This window comes from Enoplosus armatus, unplaced genomic scaffold (assembly GCF_043641665.1).
Source record: "Enoplosus armatus isolate fEnoArm2 unplaced genomic scaffold, fEnoArm2.hap1 Scaffold_59, whole genome shotgun sequence".
NCBI lineage: Eukaryota > Metazoa > Chordata > Actinopteri > Centrarchiformes > Enoplosidae > Enoplosus > Enoplosus armatus.
In genome coordinates, this window is record NW_027261251.1 from 17,284 (window position 1) to 39,384 (window position 22,101).

General features: G+C 42.2%; 1 protein-coding gene across 1 annotated transcript; it reads right to left on the minus strand.

Annotated features, from left to right (window-relative positions):
* Window positions 1-7,094: 7,094 nt before the first annotated feature.
* Window positions 7,095-21,819, minus strand: LOC139307264 (interleukin-17 receptor D-like). The gene is made up of 11 exons (XM_070931102.1): window positions 21,579-21,819; window positions 15,123-15,281; window positions 14,493-14,611; window positions 11,980-12,103; window positions 11,664-11,702; window positions 10,783-10,928; window positions 10,592-10,666; window positions 10,033-10,099; window positions 9,459-9,602; window positions 9,097-9,269; window positions 7,095-7,640 (listed from the first exon to the last, which is right to left on the minus strand). Exons 1-11 carry the CDS (start codon window positions 21,817-21,819, stop codon window positions 7,095-7,097), a joined length of 1,833 nt encoding a protein of 610 aa, XP_070787203.1.
* Window positions 21,820-22,101: the final 282 nt, after the last annotated feature.

Sequence of the window (22,101 nt, forward strand, 5' to 3'; positions counted from 1 at the left end):
AAAGTCTGACGGCTTTTTGCCCGTCTCGGCCCCTTCTCTTACCCCCACGACACGTATGTTGTTGCGTCGTGATCGTGCCTCGAGGTCTTCACTCCGTCCCCTCAGCTTCAGTACCTCCTTCTCCATTTCTTTCAGTTTTGTCTCAATGTTGGTTATGCTGTCAGACTGACCATTCAATATTTCATCCACCTCTTTTTTCCGTTCGTCCATCCTATTAGCCAAACTGCTAGTATGATCGCTAATCAGCCTCACCTCCCCACGTAGCAACTCAAACTGAGCTTTAGCATTCTCTTCCACGCTCCTAGCCCATTTTTCCATCTCGGCCTTCGTCTCTTTCCTTCCTTTCTCTACTTCTTCTTTGCACCTCACGATCTCGGTCTTTGTCTCCTCCCTGTATTTCGTATTCTCAACGTTGCCGTTTTTAATCTCGGACATCATATCCTTAGCCCACTGAGGCATGTCGTCGGCACGTGTTAGGCTAATATCACCCTTGCTAGCCGAGGAGGTCAAGTTGCTAACCACCGGCGGCTTTTCTCCGCCCGTTCGAGTCGATCTGGAGGTCATTTTCGGTCGTAAACTGCACTGAGAACGCACTCGTTCACTCCCAAAACAGAATCTTATTCGTCCAGCCCCCCCAAAATGATACAAATATGGCGATATTAATATTTTTGACTACTTTTACACGGAGCCTCCGCACACACGTCTTCACACGGCAAAGCACATCCGGAAGTCTTCCTGTAATAACATTATAAAGAGTCGGTCTAGACCTGCTCTATTTGTAAAGTGTCATGAGATGACTTTTGTTGTGATTTGGCGCTATATAAATAAAATTGAATTGAATTGAATTGAAAAGAAATATTTCATTAAGAATATCTGTCCTAAATGATGATCTGCCAGATCTCATGCTTGTTAGTGCTGCAAAGCTGTCAGATGCAATAACAGTGTTATTTATTTCCTTCTCTTCTATCCACTGCAAGGCCAATAATATTGCCAATAGCTCTGAGGTATATACTGACAAGTGGTCTGACACTCTTTTCCTAATATATGATTCAGTCACTCGGATATAAGCTGCTGCACCTGCACACCCTGTAACAGGATCTTTGGAGCCATCTGTGAATATGAACACAGAGTCTGAAAAATGCTGATCAAACTTTGCGGCATACTGAAAGTTGCTTTGACTTGTCCTTCAATTGCTGCTGTATATTGAGGTCTATACTTGGCAAGGAGAACAACCAGGGAAGAATGGAAGAAATTGAAACTGTGGGGCTGTACTGTAATTGATGGCCTTTGCATCACCAATCCACCCAAAACTTTTGTCTCATTATGTTCCCAGCATTCTGTTAAAACACTTTTGGCAGGATGTGTCATGTCTCGTCATTTACGTTAAGTTACCGTTTTTGTCTCGTTTAGTCATGTTGTCTTGTCATTTCCTGTTTTATTTTGTAGTATTGTGTGCCCTCTCGTTTCAGAACATTTTACTTCCTGCCCTCGTGTTTCCCGCCTTTGTGATTGTCAGTCCCCCTGATTGTTTCCACCTGTGTTCACTCACCTCATGTTTAAATAGTCTGCGTCTCCCTTTGTCTTGTGGCAGTTTGTCTTGTCCTCAGTGCCATGATAACCAGCGGTAATTCCATGTCAAGATTTCCTGTTAGTCCCTGTGTGAGTTGTTTCAGTGTTCTTGTTAATTTGTTCACTTTACTGTCTTGTTTTTCCTAGTTTTGTTCCTCCACTTTTTGGGAGTGATTTTCTGTTGTTAACTTTGTAGATATCTCTTGCTTTGTCAAGCTTCATATTTTGTTATAAATAAATACTCTTTATTATATATTTGTACTTTGTTTGAGTCGTGTGTGTGGGTTCATTTTTTGCCTTGCTCAGTCGTGACAAGATGCATATCAGAATCAGAAACTGTTTATTACTAAGTAACATACATTACAAGGAATTTGCCGTGGTCTGAAGGTGCTATTGTTTTGACAACAAATATGTAGAATATAAAAGGTAAAATAAAAATAAGATAAGATAAATAACAAACAGTGTAGTGACCAAAATAAAGTGTCCAGTAGGGGGTGGGTGCGTTAATGTAACGCAGGGGGGACAGGGGTGATGTACGTTAATATAACGTATAACTTGTGTTTGTGTTCGGGGGGGGGTCAATGTAAGTTCGTCAGGTTGACTGCAGAGGGGAAGAAACTGTTTTTGTGGTGGGAGGTTTTGGTCTTGATGGACCGCAGCCTCCTGCCAGAGGGGAGGGGGTCGAACAGATGGTGTCCAGGGTGGGAGGGGTCAGCAGCGATCTTCCCTGCTCTCCTCAGGGTCCTGGAGGAGTACAGGTCCTGAAGAGATGATGTTCAGCTCCCTCAGGAGCTTGACGGAGCTTGACGGACTGGTGACTGGAGGTGCAGCTGTTGGTGTACAGGGAGAAGAGTAGAGGAGAAAGAACACAGCCTTGAGGGGAGCCGATGCTGATCGTCCGCGAGTCTGAGACGTGTTTCCCCAGCTTCACGTGCTGCTTCCTGTCAGACAGGAAATCTGTGATCCACCTGCAGGTGGGGTCAGGCACGTTCAGCTGGGAGAGCTTGTCCTGAAGAAGAGCCGGGACGATCGTGTTGAAGGCAGAGCTGAAGTCCACGAACAGGATCCTGGCATAGGATCCTGCGGAGTCCAGGTGCTGGAGGATGAAGTGTAGGGCCAAGTTGACGGCGTCGTCTACAGACCTGTTGGCTCTGTAGGCGAACTGCAGGGGGTCCAGCAGAGGGTCGGTGATGGATTTGAGGTGGGACAAAACCAGGCGTTCAAATGATTTCATGACCACAGAGGTCAGGGCGACGGGTGTGTAGTCATTTAATCCTGTGGGCCCTGGTTTTTTGGGGACGGAGATGATGGTGGAGGCCTTGAAGCAGGCTGGCACGTGGCATGTCTCCAGTGAGGTGTTGAAGAGGCTCTTGGCTTGTAGTTGGTGATCTGTCTGAGCCCCCTCCACACAGAAGCAGAGTCGTTGGAGGAGAACTGGTCTTGTAGTCTCTCTGAGTACAGTCGTTTAGCTTCCCTCACCGCCTTGCTAAACTTGTACTTGGCTTCCTTAAACTCTGCTCTGTTGCCACTCTTAAACGCCTCTTCCTTTTCCAACCTCAGCTGTCGCAGTCTTTCTGTGAACCAGGGTTTGTCGTTGTTATAACTCACCCTGGTCCGAGTTGGTACGCAGCAGTCCTCACAGAAGCTGATATATGAAGTCACAACCTCTGTGTACTCATCCAGACTGTTGGTAGCAGTCCTGAAAACATCCCAGTCAGTACAGTCCAAACACGCCTTCAGGTCCTCTGCAGCTTCACTGGTCCACTTCTTCGAAGTTCTCGCAACAGACTTAGAAAGTTTTAATTTCTGCCTGTATGCAGGAATCAGGTGGACTATGTCATGGTCAGAGTGTCCCAATGCAGCGCGGGTGACGGCGTGAAAAGCGTTAATGACTGTGGTGTAACAGTGATCCAGAGTCCAAATATACAACTGAGCGCCACAGGAAATCATTCCTGCCTGTGGCCATCAAACTGTTCAACTCCTCCCTCAGAGTGTCAGACACTCAGAAGAAACAGACTGGAAATCTGGACCTGCTTCTACATATACTACCTCACTATTACTTATTCTTAAATGTCAGTGCAATACATATATGGTCAAACACAATAGTGCAATACATACAGTGCATCCGGAAAGTATTCACAGCGCTTCACTTTTTCCACATTTTGTTATGTTGCAGCCTTATACCAAAATGGATTAAATTCATTTTTTTCCTCAAAATTCTACACACAACACCCCATAATGACAACGTGAAAAAAGTTTATTTGAGATTTTTGCAAATTTATTAAAAATAAAAAACCTGAGAAATCACATGTACATAAGTATTCACAGCCTTTGCTCAATACTTTGTTGATGCACCTTTGGCAGCAATTACAGCCTCAAGTCTTTTTGAATATGATGCCACAAGCTTGGCACACCTATCTTTGGGCAGTTTCACCCATTCCTCTTTGCAGCACCTCTCAAGCTCCATCAGGTTGGATGGGAAGCGTCGGTGCACAGCCATTTTCAGATCTCTCCAGAGATGTTCAATCGGATTCAAGTCTGGGCTCTGGCTGGGCCACTCAAGGACATTCACAGAGTTGTCCTGAAGCCACTCCTTTGATATCTTGGCTGTGTGCTTAGGGTCGTTGTCCTGCTGAAAGATAAACCGTCGCCCCAGTCTGAGGTCAAGAGCGCTCTGGAGCAGGTTTTCATCCAGGATGTCTCTGTACTTTGCTGCATTCATCTTTCCCTCTATCCTGACTAGTCTCCCAGTTCCTGCCGCTGAAAAACATCCCCACAGCATGATGCTGCCACCACCATGCTTCACTGTAGGGATGGTATTGGCCTGGTGATGAGCGGTGCCTGGTTTCCTCCAAACGTGACGCCTGGCATTCACACCAAAGAGTTCAATCTTTGTCTCATCAGACCAGAGAATTTTGTTTCTCATGGTCTGAGAGTCCTTCAGGTGCCTTTTGGCAAACTCCAGGTGGGCTGCTATGTGCCTTTTACTAAGGAGTGGCTTCCGTCTGGCCACTCTACCATACAGGCCTGATTGGTGGATTGCTGCAGAGATGGTTGTCCTTCTGGAAGGTTCTCCTCTCTCCACAGAGGAACTCTGGAGCTCTGACAGAGTGACCATCAGGTTCTTGGTCACCTCCCTGACTAAGGCCCTTCTCCCCCGATTACTCAGTTTAGATGGCCGGCCAGCTCTAGGAAGAGTCCTGGTGGTTCCGAACTTCTTCCACTTACGGATGATGGAGGCCACTGTGCTCATTGGGACCTTCAAAGCAGCAGAAATTTTTCTGTAACCTTCCCCAGATTTGTGCCTCGAGACAATCCTGTCTCGGAGGTCTACAGACAATTCCTTTGACTTCATGCTTGGTTTGTGCTCTGACATGCACTGTCAACTGTGGGACCTTATATAGACAGGTGTGTGCCTTTCCAAATCATGTCCAATCAACTGAATTTACCACAGGTGGACTCCAATTAAGCTGCAGAAACATCTCAAGGATGATCAGTGGAAACAGGATGCACCTGAGCTCAATTTTGAGCTTCATGGCAAAGGCTGTGAATACTTATGTACATGTGATTTCTTAGTTTTTTATTTTTAATAAATTTGCAAAAATTTCAAAAAAACTTTTTTCACATTGTCATTATGGGGTGTTGTGTGTAGAATTTTGAGGAAAAAAATTAATTTAATCCATTTTGGAATAAGGGTGTAACATAACAAAATGTGGAAAAAGTGAAGCGCCGTGAATACTTTCCGGATGCACTGTACATATGTATATATATATATATATATATATATATATATATACACATACATACATATACATTGCTATTGTATATATTTTTTACTTTTATTTTTCATATTTGAAAATATTGTAAATGTGTATATTTTTATTTTCTATTTCTCATTTTTATATTTTTTACATACTTTCATTTCTAATTTATGCTGCTTTCTACTCTTGAATGGGAGCACCGGTACTGTACAATTTCCCCCTGGGGATCAATAAAGTATTTCTGATTCTGAATCTGATTCTGATATCCAATGTTATCCACATTCCTTTCAGTCCATTCTCTTTTCTGCTCCACAAGTGGCAAGTCCACATTGGGATGAAAATTACCCCACACAATATTTAGCCCATAATCTAACCCATTTAAACCATATTCGACTGCTACTGTATCAATATTCCAACCAAGTCCTTTACGTTGTTGTGAATATTCCCAACAACCACACAGCACATTTGTTGCAGGTTGTTCCTCATCAGATCCCTTTAACTTAACCCAATATGCTTTAAACAGTCTATGGCTCACAACGATGCCTCCTCCAACCGGGTTGCCAGACCTTGTTGCTCAAGTCACTAAACTGTAATTACAATTTGAATTGTTAATTATATATACACGCGAAAGGTTCATAATTAACAAACCAATCCTTCACTTAAAAACTAAAATGGCATCTCATCAACTGTATTCAGACATGGTTGATTACCAAAATTATTCTAGACAGATAGAGGTTTTTCTGCAGCCTGGCAACCTACAGCATCGACAATACCTCCCATTCAGTCATACACAAATGTCATGAATAAGCCATATATGACATATTTGATGAGCCAAAGAAAACTTGTTTTAATCTTATTTTATTAGATGATTAGATGCATAAAAGAAAATCTAAATTTCACAAAAATACAACACAAAATGCAAGACAACTCACATTTATCCACGTCACCTTACATCAGCATAACATTACAAATGATGGGACCTATTAATCCATTCTTGAATATATGAGATATGCACATGTATACATAAACTATAAGCATGACTGTAAACATACATGTATACAATGTTCAGTATGTACTTCAAGGCAAACATTCTCAAACGATAACTTCAATAACTCGCGTATGAGATTAATTGTTTATTTATGTACAATGCTTGTATTACAAGTTTTTCATTTCATAATAACTTCACATGACACTGCAAGAAAACAAACAGAAAATGTCTTTTGTAAGACTAAGATAGCTTTTTTGACCATTACACACATTACTGGACGTTCTTTTAACAAATCCTTCCTGTACACACACACACACACACACATATACCATGTTAACACATTTTAGAGGTCAAAGTGCACTGCTGCTGCCATTGCAGCACAACTGAGGCAGAGGTGATTAGTTGGTCAATTATTTAAGGGAACCGTTAAGTTTGTGGCCATCATCAGTGTCTATCTTCAGGTAGTCTGACTCACCGGATGTAGGCTGTTGGGATAAGACTGCCATTGGCCAACTATTTCAGTCTGCGTGTTACCGTTTTGCAAGGGCACAGTCACTGCATCCTGGGCTTAGCGCTGTCCAAGACGATTGTGATTGGTTTAAAGAAATACAAACAAGCCAGAGCGTTTTTTTCTCCTGTCCCAGAATGATAATGGGTTGAGCTAGACCTTTCTCCGAAGTGTGGAGATAGGTCTGGCTATGTAAGCCAACTATTCTCCTATACTGGGCTGAGGACCACCATTAAGTTAGGGCGTATCGGATTGCTTTTTTTAGTGTTTAGTTCCCTCCCTCCACAGAGTGATACCTTTTTGCCCTCATTGCCATCCCAGCCTCGTAGATTGCTAACTGCAGAGCTGCTCCGGCTGGTGACTTAGAAAAGCCCTCCTCTGAGATGTAGTTTATCTTCAGGTAACCCCCCGGCCTATGCAGAGCCACTCCATGGAGGTGGGAGAAGAGCAGCGGTAAGTCACTTGTCAGCGTGTAGTGAGATACCAGCCTCAGCTCAGTGGGAATGTCTGTTTCCTCAGAGTACTCAAAAATGGCCGCCATGTATTTGGACATGTCCTGGCCCCTGGCTTTGGCTCGTCCCACCTCCTCTCCGACAAGTCTGATGGCTACATCAGAGCTGAAGGCGTTGGACCCAAAGTCCAGCCCTCTGTCTGCCTCATCTTTGTTGTCACCCTCTGGCTCTGGCTTAGGTCTGCGATTGAAGCCCCAAGAACAGATCACCAAGATAAAGTCGCTCTCCCGGATCTGACGGCAGTGCCAGGCCATACTGCCCTCCTCAGCCACGCTCAGAGAGTCCCACAGGTCCAAGCACACCTGGGAAGAACAAAGGAGAACACTGTCACGACAAAGTGTTCTAATAACACATTTTACACACCCCTATTTCATATTAAAGAAAAGATTGAAACACAGAAATTGTCAATATAATAATTAGCTTTGTAAGATGACAGTTATCCTTTTTTGTATTTCCGTCCTAGCCTTGTGGACAGTGGACCCTTGGGGGCTTACTGGGGTGGGGGGTGGGGTTTCCCATCCAGTCTACATGTGTTTTGTGGACTTGGAGAAGGCTTATGACCGTGTCCCCGGGGGGTCCTGTGAGGGGTACTGTGGGAGTATGGGGTCATCGGGGCCGTTGCTACAAGCCACCTGGTCCTTATATGTATATGTGTATATATATATATATATATATATACTGTATATATATATATATATAGTGCAAGCTGTATCTGTATATTCTGCACAAAAGTCAAATACGTTTTCGATGGGTGTCCCTTGTCACAGATTCTGTTTGTGATATTCATGGACAGGATCTCAAGGCACAGCCGGGAGAGGAGAGTGTTTGGTTTGGGGACTTCAGAATTGCTTCTCTGCTCTCTGCAGATGATGTGGCTCTGTTGGCTTCATCAGATTGTGACCCACAGCATGCACTGGGGCGGTTTGCAGCCGAGTGCAAAGTGGTCGTGATGAGAGTCAGCATCTCCAAGTCCGAGGACATGGTTCTCTCCTGGAAAAAGGTGGATTGCTCCCTGCCTGAGCAATCTGAGTTACTGCCTCAAGCAGGGAGTTCAAGTATCTCGGGGTCTTGTTCACGAGTGAGAGTAAAATAGAGCGTGAGATCGACCAGCGGATTGATGCGGTGTCAGCACTAATGCAGGTGTTGTATTGAACTGTTGTGGTGAAGAGGGAGCTAAGCCGGAAGGCAAAGCTTTTGATTTACCACTCGATCTACCTTCCAACCCCTAGCTATGGTCATGAGCTTTGGGTAAGGACCGAAAGAATGAGATTGGGTATACAAGCGACCGAAATGAGTTTCCTCATCAAGGTGGCTGGGGTCAGCCTTAGAGATAGGGGGAGGACCTCAAAAGGGATCCGAAGGGAGCTCGGAGTAGAGCCGCTGCTCCTTTGCATCGAAAGGAGCCAGTTGAGGTGGTTCGGGCATCTGATCAGGATGAATCCTGAGCGCCTTCCTTTGGAGGATTTCTGGACATGTCCAACTGGTAGGAGACCCCGGGTTAGACCCAGAACACGTTGGAGGGATTACATATCTCATCTGGCCTGGGAACGCCTCGAGATCTCCCTAGAAAACATTGCTAGGGAGAGGGATGTCTGGACCACCTTGGTTAGCCTGCTGCCACCGCGTGCCCGGCCCCGGATAAGCAGTAGAAAATGAATGGATGGATGTATTCATAATTTGTTTCTGCCTGTCCGATTCCACTGAATCAGCACACCTGTAGGAAAAGGCATTAGAGCCACGACATGTCATGTCCACTACCTGAGTGGCCATGTGTTGTTGTATGAAGGCCCCTAACTGCATGACAGCTTTGACATGAGCGGGCCCATCATAACTGCTGTAGCAAATCAGAAGACGAGGAGGGGTCAGCCTGTTTCTGGGCAATGCCATCACTTCCTCCTGAGTCCCGCTTTCTTGATGCTGCTTGATAACATCTGAATGGATGAAAATAAGAAATCTGGTTGTATTTCACATCATGCCAGTAATGGAAAAGACAGAACAGAGGTACAAGAAAGGTTCTCTGTCAAATGGTGTAAAATGGATTATTATCATGACTTATTTTGATTAGCTTTCATGAAATGCAAGCAGTGATTTTACATGAAGTATTTGGTTTGTCTTCGCACCTGGTTTTATGTCAAGTTTCTTCATCTGCAGCTTGGGCCTCCTCCTGGTGAGAGCAGCCAGTAAGACTACAAGTATGGCTACCACAGCCAGGCCCAGTGGAAGCATCAAAGCCCAGGAGAGAGTGACAGAGAGTTGCAAGGCACCTTCTGAGGAGTGGGGAGTTGTGATTACATGATAATTCAGTGACAGACCTTAAAGAAGTAGTTTGACATTTTGGAAAATGCGTTACTAATTACTGCCGAGAGTTAAAATGAGATGATTGATACCACTGTCATGCCTGTGTGCTAATTATGGAGCTAGAGCTGGGAGTAGATTATTTTAGTTTAGCATAAAGACTGGAAGCATAATAAGAATATTTCCCCAAATTCCAAAGTATTACTTAAAGGGATGAAAGACTGATGGGATTGATCACACATGTATTAAATATACACAGACTGTATTCATGGTCCAACAGACACTTAAATATTATATCACTTATATCTCCACAACAAAATGAAAAGAGAGGTTTGCATAGCACCTACTATGATGCATAGTGATTGTGTGGATCAGCAGCAATAAAACAACCTCCCCCACCTTTTTGAATGTGCATGACTTGAACACTGAATGTTTTCCTCACTGCATCCACTTCGTTAGCTGCAATCTGTGAAACAAGAAATGTTGAGCATGACAGTTCATTCTTGACCTTGTAGATTGACAAAATAAACTTCTTTTGGGGGCCACTTGGGGGCAGCGCAACAAGCTGTAAACAAAACACTGACACATCACCTTATAAAGTTGATATATCGACTGTGTTGGCTAACAGCCTATTTATCCAGAAGACATGGAGCAACATTAGCATTAATTTGGGGTTGTGATGATGAATGCAAGTCCAATATTCACTCTCCTTTTATCTCTGTTTTGCTCTCCACCAGCTCTTGAGGGGAAATATCTGGCTAAATGCTAAATGCCGATGGTTGAAAATTAATGCATAAAATATATAGATAGTCCATATAATACATATTTTTTGAGACTGGTATTTCAATATAATTTATTAAACACAAAGCCCCTGAGATTAGGTTGAAAACAGTTGTAGTTTTATATATTATGCAATCAGTGTTAAGGATAGAATAGTTATAATCCACTTTTATTTTACCTCACAAGTGTAATTGGTTCCTTCTTGAAGGCCATTCAGCTGATAGCTGTGATGAGTTTTGTTGTTGGTGGAATTCTAAGGAAATTAAATACAAGTATTCAGTTCACTTAATTATCAAATAGTTCCGTAATACACATAATAGAAGCAAGGCATTGGCAAAATATAAAGCTGCAGAAGTTGAAACAACTCACAGGTGTTATGTCTGTGTATTTCATTATGCCGTTTGCGTAACACAGTGAGAAGTAGCTTCTGATGCCCAGGTTCGGGGGAGCCAGGTTAAAGGTCACTATGATGGCAGTCCCTTCATGTTGGACCTCAATATATTTGGGATACCAGTCTACAACCAGACCATAAAATATTGACATGATGTCAAGCTGATCATAAGAAGAAACGGTAACGCTTCATTTTACAGGTCCGCAAATTTCATGATAAGTAGGTGATAATTACATGCATACATACATTTCAAGGAAAGTAATACGAAGTTAACTGATATCTAGATAGTTCCTACTAGCTAAACCCTGTTCCGTTGCCATCTCATCTGTCTCCGGTTCTGGTGCCCATTCCGGCGCCACTCCCCCACTGGGTCCCCCCACCCCGGACTTGAAAACCTTCTCCTCCTGCAGGGCCAAAGCTCCTGTGCTAGCTTCCAGACCCTTGTCGGTAGCACAGGGAAGACTTTGTTTTCCTCCTGGGCAGATCGACTTCAGGGCTAACCCCCTTCACTTTTACCCAACAGCTGGGAAGCAAAACGCAGGAATTTCTTGGTTATTGAAGAGCTGCAGCATTTATTCATGGATTGATAGATTTTCAGCAAGTTTAACTTTTGTGAAAAATCGAACCGCAACTGCTTATTAGGAAAGAGCACAATATAATTCTTAAATAATTTTGCAGTAATTTTGGACACATTTAGGGGTAATTTGGGGATAATTTCAAAGAAATTTCAAATACGTAACTTGCTAATTATCACCTACTTTCCATGAAATTTGTGGACCTGTAAATTGAAGCATTACCGAAGAAGGAAAACATTTATTGTTATACCAGACTTTATTTGGGAACTATGAGAAATTCTCACCTTTTTTGCACTGCTCAAGACCGTTCTTCTCTGCACATGCTGCAAAACCAGCGCATATTACTATAAATTCACCATTGTTTTGACAATAGTCTTACTGAAAGATATATGATGAAAAGGGCAAAGTTTAGAGAGCAGAGAGCTTTCTGGGGACAGAGCAGGAGATGTCATTATATGTACAGTAAATAAGCCAAGAGAAGGAGGGATTTAGATTTTGAAGGTTACCCTGAAGCAACCACAAAGTTCACTGAAACTGTGTGTGTGTGTGTGTGTGTGCTTTATGAGATAATATCTAGTCTAGAGCTTAAAGTAGTCTTACAGCGTGTGGAAAAGATCTTGCTGTGGTAGAACCTCTCCCACTCCTCAGGCACTGGCAGAGCCATGACGGTAACAGCATACTGGGACCCAAGGGAGAGGCCGGGGAAAGGGTCTGACTTGTACACCTGCAGAATTCAGTGGCAATTATGACTTCAAACACACTGCACACTTATCTGATAAGCTGAGATAAGAGTTTTTGACATATTCTTTATTAGTGGTTAAATAGAACGGCTTTCTCATACAAAGTCTCATATATATTGCTGTTATATATTATATATATTCATCCATCTATTTGCTATACCCACTTATCCTTGAGAGTCACAGGGGGGCTACAGCCAATCCCAGCTGACATATGTTTATCAACACTTTCCCCAAAGAATTGTTGAGTCGAGTTGCCATTTTATGTGATGTGACGTTGTGTGTTTTTGATTGAATTTGAACTTTTTACTTACTTTTTTGTAGGATGATTTGATTTGAGCATATGCAGATTTGGATATGAGACTTGGACTTGGTTATGGTCAGATTTGCCTCCCAGAGTACCAGAATACTAGTACAGAGTGGTCATTGCAGCCTGTAGCTCTGGTACTAACTTGTGGTTCTTTCATGAAACATTTACCATTAAATAGATATCACGTTTTTTAAAACATGATCCCTGTCTTTCATAGGCAACAATATGGTGTTTATGCATTGCAGTTCTTAAAAGTCACTTGTTGGTTTAACACTTGCTACACTTTAACAATTTCACACTTTTCTTTATTGTATGATGACGCCTCAAGGACATGTATGGATGTGTTAATGACCTTTGGTATGGTCCAGAATACTTAAATAATCTGTTGATTTCATGAGTCTGTTCTTAAAGCTGTGTTATTATTGGTTCTGTTAGTTAAATTATAAAGCTTGTATGTAAGGTGAAGCATGCTTTAGTGAAGTAATGCTAGATTAAAGCTGCATTTCATGTGTGATTTGTGCTATTTTCCAATGCTTTATGCGAATACATATTTCATATACATATTCTATAGGTGAGTTCAAATGCTCACCTATAGGACTCCATTAGAGATTGTCATTAAGTTGAGTTAAAAGGGTTAAAAAGTGGTATTTGAGTATAAATGATAGTAATGCTAATTCATTTTCAATCTAAAGCATATAATCCAAGGAAAATTGTAAAGCTATTGTGACATATTCCATCAGGATGTTAAAGTAAATGGACTCAAATGGTCTCACATATATAGTGCTTTTCAACCTTCATGGTTCCCACAGTTTTGGAGCTACAGCACTGTGTGTCATCTATAAAGGTTTTGTGAAGAGTTAGACCATCATTCAGCCAGGGATGCTATAGGACATAGTTTTTACATGTAAAACAATTAACACAATATACGTTATATTAACGTACATCACCCCTGTCCCCACTGCGTTACATTAACGCACCCACCCCCTACTGGACACTTTATCTGGACACTTTACTTTATTCTGGTCACTGCACTGTTGTTATTTATCTTATCTTATTTTTTATTTTTATTTTTATTCTTATTCTTATTTTAGCTTTTATATTCTACTTATTTGTTATCAAAACAATAGCACCTTCAGACCACAGCAAATTCCTTGTAATGTATGTTACTTGGCAATAAACAGTTTCTGATTCTGATTCTGATTCTGATTACAGAAACCGAAATGAAGCAGGTGGATAGCAACTTGTTGCCTAGTAATGGGCAAATTGCACTAATCTGTTTCTAATATGTCAGACATAAAATGCATCGTCGTGGGACATAGTGACGCAAATATCTCTTCTTTGAAACTGGCAGATTACATATAAAATTAGACAGATGAGTTGTGTACACAGGGTTGAGCAAAAATGATTTGTTTCAAAAACAAAATCAGCCCCATACAACCTATAGTTATCAAAATAAGGGTTATTAGAAACCTCACCGTTTTCATCGTTTACCAAGTCAAACACAGTAATGTGTGTTCCTTTCATTGGATTAAGTGTTAATGTGGTTTAAATGTATGCATGTGGAGTTCCCACCGTTGTGAGCATGTCCAATGGTGTATGGTGTCATAGTCCTTCAGGACATTCTCATAACAAAAGGCTAAATAACAGACTTCCTGTGACGTTGCCTCTCGTGTGATAATTACAGCTTTTGAATGATCTTGATGAGCTTGATAAAATCATAAGGGCATATTTTCAGTTTTTCTGAAGGATGATGTCACTGTTATCCCACCCAAAATATAACATAATTTCATAAACACCAGGTCATAATGTGAGAGTATGTCCAGAAGCTAAAAGATACTGGCTGCTGGTGTGTCTTCCCAGGGGAAAGTCTTTGGTCTTTGGGGTGGGAAAGATTTAAGATCCACTCCCTGATGAAATAATCTGTAATCAAAATGTAAATGTATTTATATTCAAAGTATTGCTTAGTTGTTTGTTGTTGAGAACTGCTTTTAACAAGAATTTGCGTTAAAAGTGGCATTCTAGGCAGAAAAAGAAGCACAGACCAAAGCGAGCGGGGCCCTTCCTACCCTTTGAGCATGTGAAGCCGGGATGGAGAGGTTACGGTGGAAGAGAAAGAGCTGACAGGCAACACCAGACCCTCCCAAAGCCTGGAGGGACACCTGAAAGCCTCGCAGGAAGGCGATGCCTGCAGCAAACACAAAAGGACAGCGTGAAGTCAGTGTCACGGACTCGGCAAGCCATCATCTAAGTTGCATACAAACTCCAAAGTCAAATGCATGTGTGTGCTGCTTGTGTTACACCAGTTCAGTGCATGCTCAATTAAACTTTTAACAAGAAAGTCTGTTATACTGTCACCTGTCAAAGCCTGGAATAATTCAACGAGCTGTCTCTCATAGAAGCATTCTCATAATGCAAGGCATAATTTTCGCCTTTCAAAAATAATTCACTGTATGTCACCTGAAGTAAATCTTCTTTATGTCAAACCCTGATATGACAAATTATTTGGGGGACGTAACTCCTGCCTGACATGGTATTTTAATTTCAAAACTGGCTACAGTCTTAAAAACTGACCAAACAACTGTATGACTTTCGCCCCAATTTAAAGACATGCTATGTATCCTTATCACAACCGCATACAGAAATTGGCTTTAGAATATAGGATGAGAGTATTTCGTTGTCAATCTGTATCAACATACCATAGTAACTGGGCTTCCAGGAGACAACCATTGTGTCATATTTGGGGTTTGGCTCATGTACAAACTCAATCTTCACATCATTTGGTGCTTGGACATAGTGCTGACAGATTTTAGGGTCTCCTTCTCCTAGCAACTCAAAACATGGCCATGGAATACAACCTGAGGAGAAATAACAATGACACATAGAATATCAAAGTGTTTTGCTGCAAAAGACATTCTCAGTACATGATGATTTCTTGACAGTGCACAAGTCAGCAATCAATACATTTCTGGATATCTAATATGAAAGGAAACAGGATGTTTTAGCAAGACCGGGCTACAGTCATGCTAACGGCTATGAGGTTGTACTTGTTAGCATGCATGGATAAGCGTAAATACAGTAAGATTGTTATTCACGTCGGCGGTAATGACTCCCGGTTACGCCAATCGGAGGTCACTAAAATTAACGTGGAGTCGGTGTGTTCGTTTGCAAAAACTATGTCGGACTCCGTAGTTTTCTCTGGGCCCCTTCCCAATTTGACCAGTGATGACATGTTTAGCCGCATGTCATCATTCAACCGCTGGCTGTCGAGGTGGTGTCCAGCAAACGATGTGGGCTTCGTAGATAATTGGCGGACTTTCTGGAGGAGACCTGGTCTGATGAGGAGAGACGGCATTCATCCCACTTTGGATGGAGCGGCTCTCATATCTAGAAATCTGACCGACTTTATTAGTGAACCAAAACCGTGACAACCCAGAGTCCAGACCAGGATGCAGAGTCGCAGTCCTACACGCTTCTCTGCGCTTCCATTAGAGCAGTTACCCACCCAAAACCCCATAATGACTGTGTCTCCCCCCCGACCACTTAAATTAATTCAATCAAAATTAAACAGGAGAGCAGTCATTAATAAAAACCTAATAAAAATTAAGACCACCACTGCTATAGGACAAAACAATAGGAAAATTAAGTGTGGACTGTTAAATATCAGATCTCTGTCATCTAAAGCTGTATTAGTAAACAAGCTAATATCAGATAATCATTTTGATCTACTGTGCTATTATTACAGCTATTATTACAGCTGTAACTACTATCATCAGTCATATTTCCATTATTATTATAATTATAGCTGCTATTTCTACTGCTAGTCCGTCTGTCGGTCTGTCTATCTGTGTCTTTATGTCTATCTCTCTCTCTGTCTCTTTCTGTCTGTCTGTCTGTCTCTCCCCCTCTCTCTTTCTCCCTCCCTCTCTATGTCTCTCTCTCTCTCCCTCTCTCTCTCTTTCTCAAACCCAACCGGTCAAAGCAGATGACCGCCCACCTAGAGTCTGGTTCTGCTTGAGGTTTCTGCCTCTTAAAAGGAAGTTTTTCCTTGCCATTGTCGCCAAAGTGCTTGCTCATGGTGGGAACTGTTGGGTCTCTGTAATAACATTATATTATTATTATTATCAAAGTGTTTTTACTGAATTTTCTGTTCAAACAACAAACATCCCATTCAAAAAAAAAAAAATAATAAAATAAAAAAAATAAAATAAAATAAAATAAAAAAATAAATTAAAAAAAAGACAGCAGGACTCAAAACATACATCTCAAATACAGGTCTAAACCACAGACAAAACAGTAACAAGACATACCATACTAATATCAGACATCAGACATACCCATCACCCATGTGGGAAGGGAAGGGAAGGAGGGGGGGGGGTCAAAAGCTGCCATCTATGTTGGGGCTAATTAGAACTCATGTTCAAAGTAGGAAATAAAAGGCTGCCAGACCGTAGAGTACTTCTTAGTGTTGCCCTGCAAGGTGAATCTAATATGTTCTAATTTAAGGTGTGCCATCACCTCTTCTACCCATCGTTTATGGGATGGCGGTGTCGCCTTTATCCAGTTAAGTAGGATCAATCTCCTAGCCAGCAATGAAGAGAATGCTATTGTTTTCCTTTGAGAGATTGTTAGTGGCGCTTCCCTTGGTGTCACACCAAAGATGGCTGTCAGAGGGCCGGGCTCTATATCTTTGTTATAGATTGACGAGAAAGTTCTAAAAATTCTGGCCCAGAACTCTTTCAGCTTGGGACAGGACCAGAACATATGACCTATATTGGCTGGCACCTGTTTACATCTAGGGCAAGTCGGATCAGCCCCCTGATACATTCTTGCCAGTTTGTCCCTTGAGAAATGAAGTCTGTGTAAGACCTTAAACTGTATCAATCCATGTCTAACACATACAGAAGAAGAGTGTATTAGTTCCACTGCCCGTCTCCAGTCAACATCTGATATGTCCAATTCTAACTCTTCCTCCCACTTCCTTTGTAAGATATCAAGGGATGGGGAAGCCACCTTCTGGATGCTCACATAGAGCGTGGAAACCGTCCCTTTAAGAGTTGGATTCATGTCTAGCAGCCCATCTATCCATCCACTCCGCGGCAACTCAAGGGATGAGGCGAATGTCTTTTTCACAAAATCTCGAACCTGAAAATATCTTAAGTAATTCGTCTTTGAGGGGATTCCATATTCCTTCTCCAACTGAGCAGCAGACATGAAAACACCACCTTTAAAAAGATTTTTGACGCATTCCACCCCAGCTCTATACCATTCCCTAAATGCTGTTCCCCCAAGGGCCGGGGAGAATAAGTGATTGCCATAGACGGGAGCAGACAGGAGGGCGTTTCTATTTTTAAAATGTGTTCTGAATTGGACCCAGATTTTGATAGAGTCACATACAACAGGGTTGTTTGTGTAAAGGTGTTTGCTTAAGGGCAGAGGAGCGCAGACCAGGGAGCATAGGGACACCGGGCTAGATGCATATCTTTCCATATGTACCCACACTGGAGTTTCATCGTCATCCAACTTTGAGACCCAAAACAACACCTTATGTATATTAGCAGCCCAATAATAGTGCATATAATTTGGTAGGGCCAGGCCTCCCTCTTCCCTCTGTCTCTCAAGGAACTCCCTTCTTATCCGGGGGACTTTTTTTTCCCAGATAAAGGTGGATGTACATTTATTCAGTTCTTTAAAAAATGACTTCGGTATGAAAATTGGTACCGTCTGGAATAAATAGAGGAACCGTGGCATTATGTTCATTTTAACAGAATTTATCTTCCCTGCTAATGATAGGGGGAGGGATGACCACCTTTCCATATCTAATTTTGCCGTATCCAATGTTACTTTAAAATTATGATTAAATAAATCTTTATACCTCCTTGTTACATTGATACCTAAATAGGTAAACTTATCCTTATTTGTTGTAAAGGGATAGGCCTGGAATGAAAGTTTCCTCGCCTGTTTATTAATTGGGAAAAGGACACTTTTTCCCAGGTTAATTTTATAACCCGACACCCTCCCATAGTCTTCGATAATACCAAGAGCTACCGGGATGTTCGTGACAGGATTCGACAGGAAGAGGAGGAGGTCATCAGTGTATAAAGACAACTTATGAATTTGCGTGCCCCTGTGTATTCCCCCGAGCTCAGCAGCATGCCTCAGCATTATTGCGAGGGGCTCAATTGCCACATCAAAGAGCATGGGCGACAAGGGGCAACCCTGCCTTGTCCCCCGAAACAGAGGAAAAGGTTCAGATATTATATTGTTTGTTCTTACCATAGCCTGGGGGTTCGCATAAATTATCTCAATCCACGAGCGAAATTTAGGACCGAATCCGAATCTCTCGAGGGCCGTGAACAGATAGAAATACTCTATTCTATCAAAGGCTTTGTGGGCATCCAGGGAGATCACAATCTCAGGCTCAATGTTATCTTCAGCAGTGTATATCACATTAAACAAGCGACGGAGATTACTGGAAAGTTGTCTACCAGCAACAAACCCTGTCTGGTCAGGATGAATTATTTTACTTATAACAAGCTCAATCCTAGCCGCCAATATTTTGGCCAATATCTTATAATCACAGCCAAGTAGACTCACTGGGCGGTATGATTCACATTTAAGTGGGTCTTTATTTTTCTTAAGGAGTACAGAGATCAAAGCCTGTGACATTGTTTGAGGCAAAGCTTTTTTATCAAGGACCTCCCTATATACTCCACAAAGCAGGGGTATCAGTTTAGAAGCGAATGTTTTATAAAACTCACTTGGGAACCCATCAGGGCCCGGCGCTTTGCCTGTCTTCATATTCCGAATCGCATTCTCTATCTCCCTAGCCGTCATGGGTCCCTCTAATCTATCCCTATCTGCGTCATCTAGGGATGGTATTTCCAGATTTTCAAAAAAATTTTTCACTCGTTCCTTGTCATCTGTTTCTGAAGTATACAGATCCTTATAAAAAGATTTAAATTGGTCGTTAATACCCTTCTGATCTATAATTTTGTTTCCCAGGTTATCTCCTATCTGTACTATCCTGCCAGCAGCTGCTGATTGCTTCAACTGGTAGCTCAGGAGCTTACCCGCACGCTCACCATGCTCATAGAGATCCTGTCTTGACCTAAGATATAGATCCTCCTCACATTGACTTATCAAGACATCATATTCAGTTTGGAGCAAAATCCGCTTTCTATGTAGCTCCTCAGAGGGAGTCATAGAATTTGCCAGGTCAACTTCTTTTATTGCTTTTATTAATTCCGTGGTACGTTTCATCTTTCTCTTCCTTTCACCAGCACTGTATGAAATTATTTGTCCTCGTAAATAAGCTTTTAAGGATTCCCACAGAGTGCCATTACTTATATCAGGGGTATCATTAAGTTCTAAGAAAAAGACTATTTGCGAGTTTATGAATTTTGTAAAATCATCATCTGCCAATAGCCTGCTATTAAGGCGCCACATTCTCTGAGGTGGCGTATTCTCAGGAAAGTGAAGTTTCAACATGACCGGGCTGTGATCAGATATTACTATACCAGTGTATTCTACATCTGTTACTATAGAAGTCAGTTTATTATCTAATAAGAAATAGTCAATTCTAGTATATGTTTGATGTGGTGGGGAGTAAAAGGAGTACTGTCTGGAGGTTGGGTTTATGAATCTCCATGGATCAAACACACCATATGCTTTACAAAAAGAGTTAATGCATTGTGCTGATTTACTTAATACATTGGATGTTGGGCTAGAGCGGTCCAAGGTTGAGTCTAGGACACAGTTTAGGTCTCCCCCTAGAATCAGATTATGAGCGTCCAAATTAGGCAGTAATGAGAATAAGTCCTTAAAAAATTGAACATTATCCCAATTGGGTGCGTATATGTTTGCCAACACCACTGGCATATTGAATAATTTTCCAACCACAATAACATATCGACCATGTTTATCTTTTATAGTAGTTGTTTCTACGAATTGTACATTCCTGTGTATAAGGATGGCCACTCCTCGACTCTTACTATTGAAATTTGAGTGATAAATCTGATTGAATCCCCCCCTACAAAGCTTGAGGTGGTCCTTGTTCAACAAATGCGTCTCCTGTAAGTAAACTATCTCCGCTCCCTGGTCTCTCAAATGCGAAAATATCTTACTCCGTTTAGCCGGCTTATTGATCGCCCTTACGTTCCAGCTCATCAATTTTGTGTCCATTCTGCTCGCATCCATGTTTGGTGCCATGTCAGGAGTCCGCAGCCCGGAATCACCATTGCACCCCTATGATACCCACTTTCCGGATCACACCTTGAAGATTTGGCAGCAAAAACAAAAAGGTTAAAAGGAGAGGGTCTGGGGAGGGAGGGGGGGGTGTCACACACACAGACACAGCTAACACATAACACATTACATATATGAACGCTAACACAGTGCTCTTTAACGAGCTCTCTCGTGGCCAACCGGTCCATCATCCTCCTACACACCAAGCCTACCGTGTGCGGCTCCGTGTATATCACCCCCTAACCTTAAAAGTATAACATCACCCCTTTGACTTAATCACCTCATGGGAAAAACAAACAGAGGGAGCTCTCAAGAGCAAGATCCTAAATAATGTAAAATATTAAAAATAGAAATAAAAGGCAATACCATAGGCAGTAGGCAACAATAGCCAAGGGGGAAAAATCAATTCTTAAACCTTGAATAAGACAAAACAATAATATGACAGGGCAACCGTAGCTCCTAGGATGGGATGAGAATTATATATCTATATACAAAGAAAAAAAAAAAAAATATATATATATATATATATATATATATATATATATACATACACCCAGCAATATATGTGAGTGCATGTGCATATCCCCACTTAAATACACACTGAAACAAATATTTCTTTGTCAATATTGTCAAATCTAGTCAACAAAATCCTGCTTGCAGTAGTCATCCCATTTCAACAGTGTAAGCATGTGTACATTTCTACTTAGCCAAGCTGAAACCAGTCTATATGCTTCACCCAGGGTTCAGTTTCTTCTTGATGTAATCCACGGCGTCTTTTGGGCTCTCGAAGATTTTCGTTTGCCCTCCTTCTGGCGTAATCACCAGGGTTGCCGGGTAACGCAGCCCATATCTGATCCCCGTGCAGGCCCGCAGGAGGCTTCTTGCTTCTTTGAAGGCTGCTCTCTTACTGTTTACCTCCTGGGTGTAGTCCGGGAAGATGTGAATCTGTCCGCTCCGACCCTCCGGTGTTCTCTCCATTTCTCTCGCCTTCTTCATTATCTCCTCTTTCTCTGTAAAGTAGTGACATCTCACGACGAACGCTCTCGGCGGAACTCCGTTCCCGTCTCGTCTCGCGCCGAGTGTCCGGTGTGCTCGATCAAGCGTCGGTGTTACTGCTAGTCCCAACTTGTCTTTCAGCAAGCCCGCCATAAAGTCTGACGGCTTTTTGCCCGTCTCGGCCCCTTCTCTTACCCCCACGACACGTATGTTGTTGCGTCGTGATCGTGCCTCGAGGTCTTCACTCCGTCCCCTCAGCTTCAGTACCTCCTTCTCCATTTCTTTCAGTTTTGTCTCAATGTTGGTTATGCTGTCAGACTGACCATTCAATATTTCATCCACCTCTTTTTTCCGTTCGTCCATCCTATTAGCCAAACTGCTAGTATGATCGCTAATCAGCCTCACCTCCCCACGTAGCAACTCAAACTGAGCTTT

Bases quoted from the DNA above. Each gene is read 5' to 3' on its own strand.
- LOC139307264 (XM_070931102.1), bottom strand. From the start codon at position 21,819: ATGGCGGGCTTGCTGAAAGACAAGTTGGGACTAGCAGTAACACCGACG. The intron at 10,667-10,782 runs GTGAGTTGTTTC...TAATTTCCTTAG, and splicing joins AATACACAGACATAACACCT to AATTCCACCAACAACAAAAC. The intron at 9,270-9,458 runs GTGCGAAGACAA...TCATCCATTCAG, and splicing joins GAAACTTGACATAAAACCAG to ATGTTATCAAGCAGCATCAA.